Here is a 13407-nt window from a genome sequence, read left to right on the forward strand (position 1 = left end):
CACCCAGGAGCACCTCAACTATTCTTTAAATTACACATATATTGTATATAGTCTTATGTGCTATATATTTGCAATGGTGGGAAAAAAAGGAATAATTCCTGTCCTTTTAATAAAATTATTATTGAAAAAAATATCATTCAGTCTAAAAGTACTGCTGAACAAAACAGGATTAGGAACATAACAGATATGCATGCAGGGCTACCTTTTACTAAACTCTACTGTTCCAAGCGAAATATAATCATTTCTGTTGTAAAGCAATATATGTATTTTGTCACTTAGCACTCATAAAGGAGAAATTCTTATCATTTTATAGATGAGGATTCTGACACTCGAAAAGTAACTTGCTCAAAGTTCCTCAACTAGTAAATGCCGAGGTGAAGTTCACTGCTCAGTGCCTTTGCCACCATCACTACCAACATGATATGGTCATGCCATCGCAGAGCACATCAAAATGAAATGGTTTCTATCAGGTCTTATAAAAACCCTTTTTAAACTCTAAACACTGCATCTTATCAGTGATGAAGCCATCCATCTGATGTGCCTGATATTCAGACCTGATGAGAGCAGTGAGGTCTCAGTTTTAATCTGGGTCAGAGATCCCCAAACTGAAGCCCATGGGCTAAATCCGGACCACTGCCAGGTTTTGTACAGCCCTTGAGCTAAGATTGGTTTTTCCATTTTTAAATGGTTTAAAACAATCGAACAAAGAGTACTTCCTGACCCATGAAAATTATGTAACATTCAAATTTCATTACCATAAACTCTTACTGGAACACAGCCATACCCATCTGTTTGCATACTGTCTATGGATGTGGTCATGCTCCAACAGCAAGACTGAGAACTTGCAACAGAAATCATATGTTCTGGGGGCCACTGGGTGGCTCAGTTGGTTAAGCATCCAACTTTGGCTCAGGTCATGACCTCACAGTTCATGGGTTTGAACCCCGCGTCGGGCTCTGGGCTGACAGTTCAGAGCCTGGGGCCTGCTTCGGATTCTGTGTCTTCTCTCTGTCCCTCCCCTGCTCACACTCTGTCTCTTCCTTCCCAAAATAAGTAACCATTAAGAAATCATATGTTCTCCACAGCCTGAAGTGTTTATTAAGCAGCCAAGTATAGAAAAAGTTTGCTGAATTCTGAAGGGTAGGAAGTGAACACAGAAATAGAAAACAACTAAAGCTGATCTCCTTGATTCCATAAAATGAAGGTAAAAATAGTGCCTACACCTTGAAGATGTGGTGTACAGAGTAAGAGGTTGACAGATAAAAAGCCAGTAGACTAATGCCTGGCATAGAGTACAGCCTCCCCTCACCCTCTGAACAGCATTAGTTCAGCACGTGACTGAAATCAGAATCATGAGGCTGAGGGAAATGTCAGGAAGCATGTCAAGATATTCACACCAAAGCAAAGACCCCTCTTTAAAATAAAAGTCCTCAAATGGGTATCATTTGCCTTGGGTTTGATTGCAGATCTCCAACAGCTAAGCACTGAAAAGACCTTATCTAAAAAAGTCAGACACAGAGAAAGGCTAACTGCAAATGTTCAGAGTATAAAGATGTACAAAACCATGGAGGAAAGATGGAGACCCCGGTGACACTGGAAACTGAGTCTCCCTGACTCATGGAGGAAGAAGCCAGTGAATGATCAGGTTTTCAGGAAGACACTAAGACCAGTTAAACACATTTTTTGTGCCTCCTCAGATCTCCCTCTGGACATTTGTTTCTGTCAAAAACTCTTTTTGGTAATGGAAAATAATGATTTTCTATCCTTTGAATCTTACATCAGAAACTGTTCTGCTAAGATTAATAGTGTCTCTAACGAGACATTTAGATGAAACACCAGTGATTAGGTGAATTCTGTAAGAGCTAACAATTCTCTAAAAATATGCTTTCCTAATAAATTAGGTGAGGTCGAGTAATCGTGTATTTAGCCATCTATCTCCCTTCTACCTACCTGGTATTCTTTTTTTTTCCCAAAAGGAACACTCTTATTATCTGTGTATGATAATTAAACGGGGTGTGGGTCTTGCCAGCAAGGATCTGGATTGCTTGGAGCACGGTTGGCAGGAAGGGGCGGATTTGGTTCCACCTGATCCATTCAGGTCTTTGAGATGCAGAATTAAACTCAGCAAAGTAGAATTCTCAAGCTAAGTTAGGTTAGGTTTTGCTGTAACTTGGTTGAAAACTTTAGATTTTACTCACCACTGGCTTCAAATGCTTGACAGTGCTCTCAGAACTTACCCTTCAGCAGGGCTTGGGATCTTAGCACCCATTAGACTCCACAGAGAGTTCTCTATGCTTTATAGGATTGCTGTCAACGTTCTGAGCTTCAAGGAGTTTCCTTTGCTTTCTAGAACCATCACTGGCCCTCTGCCCCTCAGAAGGACCTCCCTGTGGTCCTTTCTCTGCTGTTGGCAAGAGCTACCCTGTGCTGGATGAAGGTCTGGAGTGTCTTGCAAGAGTTTCACTCACCTACCTCTCCGATCCTGTCCAACTTCTTCCCTCTTCGCTTGGTGAAGGTCTAGGGCCAAATGGTGGTGGGAAAGTGCAACTCACTCTGTAACTGGAGTCTTTGTGGTCTCAATCTGTTAAGTCAGCCCACTCATGGCCATCAAAGGGTCGTTAAGGATTTGGCTAGCTCCCCTTGACCCCACCTAAGGCATATTCCTCCCTCTCCTCCTCCTCCTCCTCCCATATCATCAGAAGTGAAAGCAAGTGCAGGTCTCTACTGTCCTAGGAAAGACATTCTGGATTTTAGTATTTAGGTTTCTTTTCTCTCAGATTGGTTTCAAAAATAGTATTCTGTAGTCTATGTAGCTTGTGGTGTTAACTTGGTGTTAGGGGAAATCAATGTCTCATGCTTTTCTATGTCCTAACTAGGAGTGAGAGTCCCCATTTTGTCATTTCTATTTGTTTACTTAGAAAGGAACATGATCTCTTGCAAACTCCTTGGGGACCACTGGGAACCATTCTTATGAGAGCATTAGACAGAACACTACTCATTTGGGTAACTGCCATGCTATGAGGGAGACGGTGGTAATGCCTGGGGGCCTGGCAAGGACAAAGCTTCCAGGAGAGCAGCCTCTTAGGAAGATGTGCAGGAAAACTCAGGTTTTAGGTCAAGGTCTATTGCTTCTTATCTGTAGGTCCTTGGATAAATTAATTTTTCAGGCATCCGTTTCCTTATTGGTACAAGAAGATAGTCGCAAACTCAACCAACAGAGGGAGAAGGTGAATGAGCCAAGCAGGGATGGTGGCGATTTGGAGAGCAAATGAGTCTCCTACAGAGAACTGATGCTGAGCTCTGGCCAAGCACTGCTGCGTAGGAGAAGGTCTGGCCTTACCAAATCTCCCAGGCACAAGTAAAGCTGGGGCTTTATGGCAACTGATGCCATTTTGAAAAATGTATTTGGCCCAAACACCATACATCTGAGTCACAGCATAATTCAACAACTGTCATTTTATAACCCCTGCTTTGGACTCCAAGAGTCCCACAAGTGCAATAACTGAGTGTCAAGTTTTTGGCTTTTGGTTAGTGACCTCTTGATATTCAAAGGCTCTAGGTGGTAGTTGTAGCTGTGTATGACCAATAAAAATAAGGAAACAAGTTAATTGTTACTTTGTGAATATTGTTTTTTAGATAAAATCTTTCAAAACATGAGGGCATGGGAGAGTATAGATGATGAAGGAGATCCCAGCTTGGTGGTGAAGCAGTTGAGGATCAGTGGGCTAGGTCATCCACACGACCACAGTTTCTGACACAGAGTTGCCTTTTAATAAGTATTTGTTGCATCAATAGATGAACAAATAGATGTATGGATGAATCATGAATGGGTGCATGGGTGGACAGACAGATAGATGGATGCATGTCTGAGTCATGAATGGGTACGTGGATGGATGGACAGATAGATGCATGAATGAATCATGGATGAGTATGTGGATGGACAGAGGGATCACTGGATGGATACACTGTTATAAGCTCATCTAAAGTTCAAAAAGTCTTTGACTATGTCTAATTTTTTTTACATTTATTTATTTTTGAGAGACAGAGAGAGACAGAGCACAAGTGGGGGAGAGGCAGAGAGAGAGGGAGACACAAAATCTGAAGCAGGCTCCAAACTCTGAGCTGTCAGCACAGAGCCCAACGCGGGGCTTGAACTCACAAAGCGTGAGATCATGACCTGAGGCGAAGTTGGACGCTTAACCAACAGAGCCACCCAGGCGGCCCTGACTATGCATAATTTACATGTCACATGTTGGGGGGATCAAAGAATGTATTAAGTCATGGCTGATTCAAGCTGTCAATACTATCCTTCTCCCCTTCTTCAAAGCCATGTTGCACTTTGATGACTTTGCTCTTTCTCCTTTCAAGTCACTGTAGCTAGATTTTACCTATATAAAAATGCTGGTGGCTTGGGTGCATACATGACACACACATGATTTGCCCATGGCCCAACCTTCCCTAGAAATGTCCCTGACTCTAAGCCACATACTACAAGGATTCAGTTTTTACAGGAGGAGCATTTGATGCCAAGTAATTCCCTCTTCCAATTCCTATGCCAAACAGAGAATGGAAATGGATTTGATGATCTTTCAGAGAGAGAGAAAGAGATTCTAGGGCTTTAAAATGAGAGACTTGAGAAAAGAAAGGGCACAGGAAGGAGGTAGTAGAGATGATTAAAAGCACATCTTAAGAAAGATTAGAAGTTGTACAGTAATCTGATCTTTCCCATTTTCCTTTTATACAATAAACGCTCTTCCCCAAGCTGCACAAAAAACATTTCCTGAGGGGGCTCTTGTAATCTCTTCATCAGAAGCACAGGTAGAGGGTATTTATCATTGCAGATCACTTATTTCTAGAAGACTAGACATTTTTGACACTATAAATCCTTGCCAGGAAGCACATGATTTACAGAGAACATGAATTTTGAAAAATAAAAAGATAATGACTCTGTATGAAATATACTCAGTGTCATTATTGCTTCCAGGACAAGCCTCACTGCATCAGATCATTATGGTGGTAGCTAATTGGATGATTTTTCTGCTTTTTAAGGACAGGGAATATACTTCATCCAAACCACTTCACCACCAAGTGAGACTTTTGAATATTTGAAAGCTGATGACCTGTGCCTGAAGCTAATCCAAATGTCTTTGCCTCTAATGAGAAATCTGATAAACTGGTATTGAGAGAACCAGCTGAGTAGAAAGTGTAGGAAAACCTCCAGAGAAGCCTCTCAGGGTTCCCGATAGTAAAATCAATCATATTCTTGATCATCAACCCTCAGGACTAATGGAATGGGTATTCCATTCCCTTCTAACCCACATGGCCATGATTAAAGCTGTGGAAAACAGTAACCAAGACAGGCAAAAAAATAACAGAACTGTCACACCCCTAGGGATTGTGGCAACAGCTCCTTCCAGCCACCAGAGGGCTCTGGAAGGAAGAATAACCTATTGCTAAGCAGCCCCAATGCTAGGACCTCATTTCTGCGTACCACACTCAAATGAAATCTGTAAATCATAAGAGATTCTTTCTTACACATAGTTTTAAAAAATACTGATCTTTTGTCTTAAAATTATCTACAGAGGCAGGACAGTGAAGCAGAAATTGATTCCAGACCTGCTCTACCATGTGTTCAGAGCAGGAGTCCGCAAACTAGCACCCATGGGTCAAATCTGGCCCACCATCTGTTTCGTCAACCAAGTTTAATCGAATCATCGCCCACTAAATTTATGTGTTGTTTAGGTCTTCTTTTTGCTCTACAAAATCATAGCTAAGTGGCTGCAATAGAGATCCCATGTGACCCAGAAAGCCAAAAAATTTATCTATCCCTGATCAAGAAGAATCATTCAGCCTCAGTGAGTTTTAGCCCTAATCTGTATTCAATAATGTGAATCACATATCCCTACATCCTCTAGTTTACAAGTTAGTAGGTGGCCCAATGATGCCTGTATAAAATCTCTCTGAATAAAACACTCTTCACTGCACACCTATTAGAATGACCAAAATCAAGAATGCTGAAAACACCAAATGCTGGTGAGGAGGGTAAATGGAGCAACAGAAACTCTCATTCATTGCTGGTAGGAATGCAGCCACTTTGGAAGATTGGTGATTTCTTTCAAAACTAAACATACTCTCACCATACAATCCTGCAATTGCATTCCTTTGTATTTACCAGAGGGGTTGGAAATTTATGTCCACACAAAAAGCCTGCACATGACTGTTTATGGCAGCCTTATTCATAATTGCCAAAGCTTGGAAGCATCCACGATGTCCTTCAGTAGGCAAGAGGATAAACTGTGGAACACACAGACAATAGAATATCATTCAGCAAGAAATGAGCTACGGGTGAAAACACATGGAGGGACTTTAAATGCATATTGCTAAGTGAAAGAAGATAATCTGAAAAGGCCACACACTGTATGATTCCAACGACATGATATTCTGGCAAAGGCAAAACTATGGAGACAGTAAAAAGATCACTGTCTGCCGGTGGCTGTGGCAGAGGGAGAGGTGAACAGGCAGAGCGCAGAGAATTTCCAGGGCAGTGGAACCATTCTGCATGATACTATAATGGTGGATACATGTCATTATACTATTGTCCATGAAATGTACAACACCAAGAGTGAACCCCAAGGCAAACTACAGATTGTAGGTGATGTGTCATGGTAGGTTTATCAATTGCAACAAAGACAACACTGGTGGGGATATTGATAACGGGAGAGGCTATGCAGGGAGAGTAGGGGATACTCTGTACCTTCCACTCAATTTTGCTGTGAATCTAAAAAAATAAAGTTTTTCTAATTAAGTAAAAGTTTAAAAAATCCAGGGGCGTCTGGGTGGCTCAGTTGGTTAAGCATCCGACTTCAGCTCCGGTCATGATCTCACAGTCTGTGAGTTCGAGCCCCGCGTCAGGCTCTGGGCTGACAGCTCGGAGCCTGGAGCCCGCTTCAGATTCTGTGTCTCCCTCTCTCTCTGCCCCTCCCCTACTCATGCTCTGTCTCTGTCTCAAAATTAAATAAAAACATTAAAAAAAATCCTATTAGGTAATGAGATTACAAAAGCCACTAAGAGTTGTTTGCCAGTTATTTCCAGTTTGCACCTTTCTTGCCATTAGGTAGGACCATGTGACTAGTTATGGCCACAAGCTGAAGGAAGACCTTCCAGAACTCTCTTTTCCCTTTGGCTCAACAACTGGCAAATTCAAACCTGTGAGTACCTTGAGTGACAATGGTGAGCAGAGACCCCCTAGCTGACATCTGATGGACACTTAGCAGAACAATGAGCCTCGCTCATTCTAAACACAGAGCTTTTGGAGTTGTTCCCTGATCAAAATCTAGTTTATTGTGACCAATATAGAGATGATCAATAACCATGTTGGTAGATTTGCAAAACTGTGACTTCTCCCTACCTACCCTCCTGTTCAGATGGCACATTTAAGGAAGCAAAGTTGACCCAGCCATAAATTTCAATCTTCATTCACAAATCTCTTAACATCTAAAAGGAATCTAAGTTGATAACAATTCTTACTACACCCTTGGTCTTCTATTTTCAAGCACCTCAAAATTCCAAGGAGACTCTCTCACTTTCTTCTCCCTAAAAAACTCTTATTCATGGTGGTCTATCATGCCATCTTGGTTCCAACTTAAGGCAGTGTGTAGACTCCCAGAGACAGTGGTTTTCTTTTTCCTCCCTGGTTATTTTTCTCCTAAGAATCATAGTTGTGTCCCTTCCCCAGAGCGCACATAAGAAGGATTCCAATCATGTAAAAAGGCAGAAGATTGTGAACCCTCACAGGTGAGTACATTTATCTCACTGTAAATCATCATCACTATTTCTGCTGAACTTTGTGTCCCCCCTGCCATGTCTTTTGTTTTCTTTCTCCACTGGTTCAGAAGCCATGTAGGAAGCAGGAGGTTAGTTTGGGGGTCCCTCAGACCCCCCAAAATGCCAGCTGAATCCTCTCAGGAAGTTTCTGTAATAATAGTTCAGTGATCACACAGTATCCATTTGCTGAGTTGGGAGGGTCACGGGTGCTGTGATAACCTTGGAGAGTAAGATGTTAACACTCTGGTACAGCCTTGTATGGTTGTCTTCCCTCTACAACTCCTTCCTGACACTGTTGGGTTTGCAAAGTGATCCAACCAAACGTCCAGTTTCCCACACCAGAAAATCAACACTTTCAAAACCTGTGCTCACTGATCCCCAAAATAACCTGTCTCTATGGCAGCCTTCCAACCAATTCTAGAAAGTCTCTCTCCCTCTGCACTGTCAGCTCATTCTTCTCTTATCTACCCATCCAAACCTATAATCTCTCTCTGCTGTACTGATGCAGAAGGAAATGCACAACTACTTGAGGATGAGCAAAAATTCATAGGAATTCAAAATCACCCTCTAAACCTCTCCATGCAATGTCACATTACTTCTGGCTATTTCATCCTTCAACATACAACTTTCACTTCTTCACAAGGGCTTTCCGGATGCTACAAATGTGTAGTGCTTCCGAGTAGCAGCTTTGATCAAGCCATGGAATTTGCTTCCAAGATGTATAGATCACGGCTAATTGATGACCCCCTCTTTTCTCCTGGTGCATGAGGACTACTTTCAGGGTTATCAACAAAGTCAGGTGCTGGTACAAAGTCCAATCTACAGCTTTCTGATTATAAAAACCAACCTGGCATCTTCTCTGATTCACTCATTTACTCACGAAATCCAGGAGGTCACCAAGTCTTGAGGTATGGTTGCTCAAAACTCTATCCTTTCAATTTTCTCTACTCCTATTCTTTTTCAGGTCCGTAGTGTCTCTTGTCTGGCGAGCAGAAATAACTGGTCCTCCTGCTCACAGTAGCCATCCTCTGGCACCACTGCCATGGTGATCACTGTGGAACACCAACAGCTTATCTGATTGGCTTATGACTGCTCGGCACAGTGGATAAGAGCATGGGTGTTGGGTGTCAAGTAAGAGCAAGGTTCAAGTCCTGACTTCACTGCTAACAGGGCAAGTCCTTTATCCACTCAGTGTTGTGCTATTTTCACCTCAGACTGGGAACAATAGCACCTCCCCTGTAGAGCTTAGGAGGGCTGGGAGGACACACCTAAGACTCTTCACACAGTGTTTTGGCATCTAGTGATGCTCAATAAATGTTTACTAATATCTTATGTTCTGGGCACTTGAGCTCCCATAAATTCTGGTCACAGCAGACCTTTTGATTCCCATCTCCCACCAATCCACACAGTGGATGTGACTCCTTCGCCCAGAGGTTCTCACCCTGTGCTGCCCAGACACTGCTGGTCCACAAACTCCTCAGCTAGAACATCGGAACTTTATTTTTACTCTAGCATTCACGTCCCCACAACGTAAAAAGAGTAGTCAGTGTCTTATATTTTCAATAAAGCTTTTCATTAGGAGACAATACTCCTAATTACACAGAGATGGCATGTTGCTTTCTGAAGTCGGTACACTTCTGGGGTGCCTGGGTGGCTCAGTCAGTTGAGCGTCCAACTTCAGCTCAGGTCATGATCTCACAGCTCCATGAGTTCGAGCCCCGCGTTGGGCTCTGTGCTGACAGCTCAGAGCCTGGAGCCTGCTTCGGATTCTGTGTCTCCCTCTCTCTCTGCCCCTAACCCACTCACATTCTGTCTCTGTCTCTCTCAAAAATTAAAAAAAAATTAAAAAAAATAAAATTGAAGTCAGTACAATTTTTTGATGTCTAATCATCTTTATCTGTTAAGAACAAAGGTCATCTTTCAAAGCTGAAATACGCTGCCACCTTTAATGCCCACACATATACTCTCCTGAGACTCTCCAGAAGGGGGAGTGCTTGCGTAAAGTAGAATTTGAACACTCCCGCCACAAGGGGACGGTTACTTGTTCCGGAATTCATAATCCGGTGACACTGTTTCTTTTTTATATATAATTACCGGAGGTCCAGAAGATGGAGGCGTCTCCGTTCTTGCAGGTCTTTGTCCACGCTTGTCATAGCAAAGTCCATGATTATTATCAGAGTGAATTTTTCTGTGACTTGCACAGATCTAAATCCTAGTTACAGACTAGAGCACCTGAGTTACTTGATTCCAAGTTGGCAAGGATCCCTCCCCATGCTCATGTCATACCTGGTAGCCTACGCAGAGCAGAAGCATCCCAAGGATTAAGAGCACAGACTCTGGAGCCAGGCTACCTGGATTCAGATCTGGACTCTGCCACTTGCCAGCTTGGGTAAGATGCTTTATCTCTCTGTGCCTCAGTTCCCTCATGTGTAAAATGGAAACTATCATGGTACTTATCTGCTAAGTCACTGTCAAGGCTAAGTGAGTCACTATGTACAAGTACTCAGAATGTTGCCTGGTACACAGTGAGTCCTGTGTGCGATTCCACTACTCCCGTTGTCACTGCTCTGTAGTCCGCAATCGCAATCAACCTGGAGCACCACAGACAAGGAACAGAGAAGACACTGAATCTGTCATCTTGAAAGGAAATCTCATCGACAGATTTTACCCTATCTGGAAGTCAAAGCTTCCAGCAACGGACACAGGAGAGGACAAGGCAATGCGAATTCAAAACAGAAAAAAGATCACTCACGTATGTACCCTAGATTTCACTTACAGAAACGCAGGGTGGTTAAAACCCATTTGAAAACAGAGGGCTCTAATAACTGCTGATGGCTCATAAACAGCTACCCAGGGGACCCCACGCTATTGAGATGGTTATTGATGGAGATCTTGACAGTGCCCAGAAAGATACCTCTGCCGCCAGAAACGGTCCAGCCATACATCACCAATATTCTTATTTCACAGTACAATTTCCACATTCCCTGCAATGAGAATACTTTCTCACCTCTATCATTCTTCCAAATGTTTACCCCTATTACCTGAGTTCGTTTTTATGGATTTCCACTATTTTTCTTTCCAGCTTCTGTGACTGCTTGGGGAAAATCTCAAACTCACTGATGTAATTTTCGGGATGCTCGTCAGGATCGTAATCACCGAGCTCAGCTGTAATCAGTAAAAAATAAAGAGAGAGAAAGATTTAAAACAACAAGGGTAGGGTACTTGTGAGATAGCTCCTGCCACCCAAACGAAGAGCTGGGAAGAGCTCACCCAACAAAACGTATTTGTATCCATGGGAAGACCACAGCCTGCATGTCTAGAAGCCCATGTTCTAGCTCAGATCTAGCTGTAGGAGCTTGGACACTTGCCAACCTCTCCAGGTCTCATTTTCTTCATCTATATAATAAAGGAATTTAAATAGTTGTTTGTTTTTTTTTTTCCAATGGGGAGCTACTGGCATTTTGGGAGCTAAACAATTCTTTATCGTTTCAGACCTTCCAAGGCAGATAGGACATTTGTCACCCCTACCCTTCAGGTACCAAGTGTTAGTGGTATACCTAGTCACTGCGATCACCACAGATGCCCCCAGGATTTCCAAATGTCACCCAGGATAGTAGTTGGAAACCACTGGATGTCCCTCAAGGTTCCTTTCATAGCTAATTCTCTGAGTCTAGGAATTCTCTGGCTGGAGCTGCCCTGCTCTGAGATTTGTGCAAGTGTGGGGCATCCAATAATAATAATAATAATAAAAATCACAACATGAAGGCACCTAAGAAGACTGCACTTAAAAATAAATGGAATGCTCTTCAGATTAAAGAGCATAAATCTAAGCATGGGCAAGTGTACCAGATGAAGGTTGTTGTTGGATTCTAATATAGAGCACCCCCAGAAGGTCTTTAAGGGAAGAAAGAAATACTGGCACATCTCTGAGCTCCTAGAGGCTCTAGGAAAGGAGGGACCTGGGGCCCCTGGGTGGCTCAGTCAGTTAGGCGGTCGACTTAGGCTCAGGTCATGATCTCGCGGTCTGTGAGTTCGAGCCCCGCGTCGGGCTCTGTGCTGACAGCTCAGCACAGAGAGTTTCAGATTCTGTGTCTCCCTCTCTCTGACCCTCCCCATTCATGCTCTGTCTCTGCCTGTCTCAAAAATAAATAAAAATGTTAAAAAAAAATTTAAAAAAAGGATGGACCTAGGATGTGCATCAATCATAGCCTGGAGCAGCAAAGGTGATGCTCTGGCAGAGGGGATGCTTTTTATGGATTGCACAAGCTTGCTAAGAAGAATGAACCAAAAGGGGCAAGTGTCTCAGGCAGAAATGGCCCACAAAAGATTAAAAGATGGTGGGAAAATTGTATTAGAAGAACTTGATTACCAACACGACTTTGTAGCAGATAGGAATCAATATGCCTTGAGCACATCTGCAAAATCACATCCAACTCTGTAATTTGTATCTACTGTCCCTTCATTGTTGAATCATCTAATGACTACTACAGAAGGACAAAACTGGGAGGAAAGCAAAGCTCTTTAAAGCTTCTTAATAGAATTCAAATTACAGAGTTGTTAAAACTACTTCAAATGTATATCCTACAGGGGAAGGACTTTTAAAATAAGATCCAAAACACCATCAACCATAAGAGGGAAATCGATTAATTGGATTGTGGTAGGGTCCCCTCCCTAAAAAACAAACAAACAAAAAAACCCCTCAAGGCAACCTGGCTTTACCTGTAGGTGACAACATCCCTCAAGACCTTGTAACATGAGACCACTTAATCAGACTGCCTGTTTGCGTGTTACCATATATGGGAGACAAAGAAGTAAAAAATATATAAAAAAAAAACAATGCCATGTGGCCTTCAGGGCTCTGTTCTTTGGGTACGAACCCAACTGTGCAGTGCCGGCATGCATAAAGTTGCTTTCTGGAAAGAAAAGCCTGGGTGTCATGAGTCTATGCCAGAATCCTGCTACAAGATCATATTAAAATCAAAATACTTCTGTTCATCACAGGTAGTCCTAGACAAAATAATAGATAGATGACAAATTGAAAGAATATATTTGCAAAATCCAAAACCGACAAGGACTGATATCCAGAATAAAGAAGAAATTCCTACCAATCAATAAGAAAATGGGCAGGAAGACCAGTAGGAAAATGATCAAGTGACAGAAGGGGAAAGCCAAAGGATGAGTACAGAGAGAGAGGTTCAAACTCATGAGTAATCAGAACTATGGAGACCAAAACAAGACATCACTCTACACCAAGAAGATGGGCAAAAAGTGTAGGAAGTCGGATGATTCCATGTGTCGGCAGACATTATGAGGTAATGGAAACACTTGTACACCTTCTGGAGGATCCTTGAGGCATGTAGCTCTTCTAAAGAGTAAGCTGGGAATGTTTAGTCGAATATTATCACCCACTAATCCCACTTCTGGGCATATATTCTAGAAAAATTCTTGCGTACAGGAAAGGTTTCAAAGGCAACTTGGATATTCGTTGTTGGTAGGAGCAATAAATAAAACACAAGCAACGTCCCCTAATGGATACTCCGTAACAATTAAAAGCAACAAAAGAGAGGGATACCCAGCAACCTG

General features: G+C 42.5%; 1 protein-coding gene across 1 annotated transcript in view; it reads right to left on the reverse strand.

Moving 5' to 3' along the window:
- FRMD3 (FERM domain containing 3) overlaps positions 1-13407 on the reverse strand; it is a 301078-nt gene that overhangs the window by 90997 nt on the left and 196674 nt on the right. Inside the window, exon 6 of the mRNA XM_047097589.1 lies at positions 10866-10989. Coding sequence (XP_046953545.1) covers positions 10866-10989 — 124 coding nt within the window. The remainder of the gene's footprint in view (positions 1-10865; positions 10990-13407) is intronic.

This window comes from Lynx rufus, unplaced genomic scaffold, assembly GCF_022079265.1.
Source record: "Lynx rufus isolate CCGP_SWC_20201006 ecotype Redwood Valley unplaced genomic scaffold, mLynRuf1.p SCAF_10, whole genome shotgun sequence".
Lineage (NCBI taxonomy): Eukaryota > Metazoa > Chordata > Mammalia > Carnivora > Felidae > Lynx > Lynx rufus.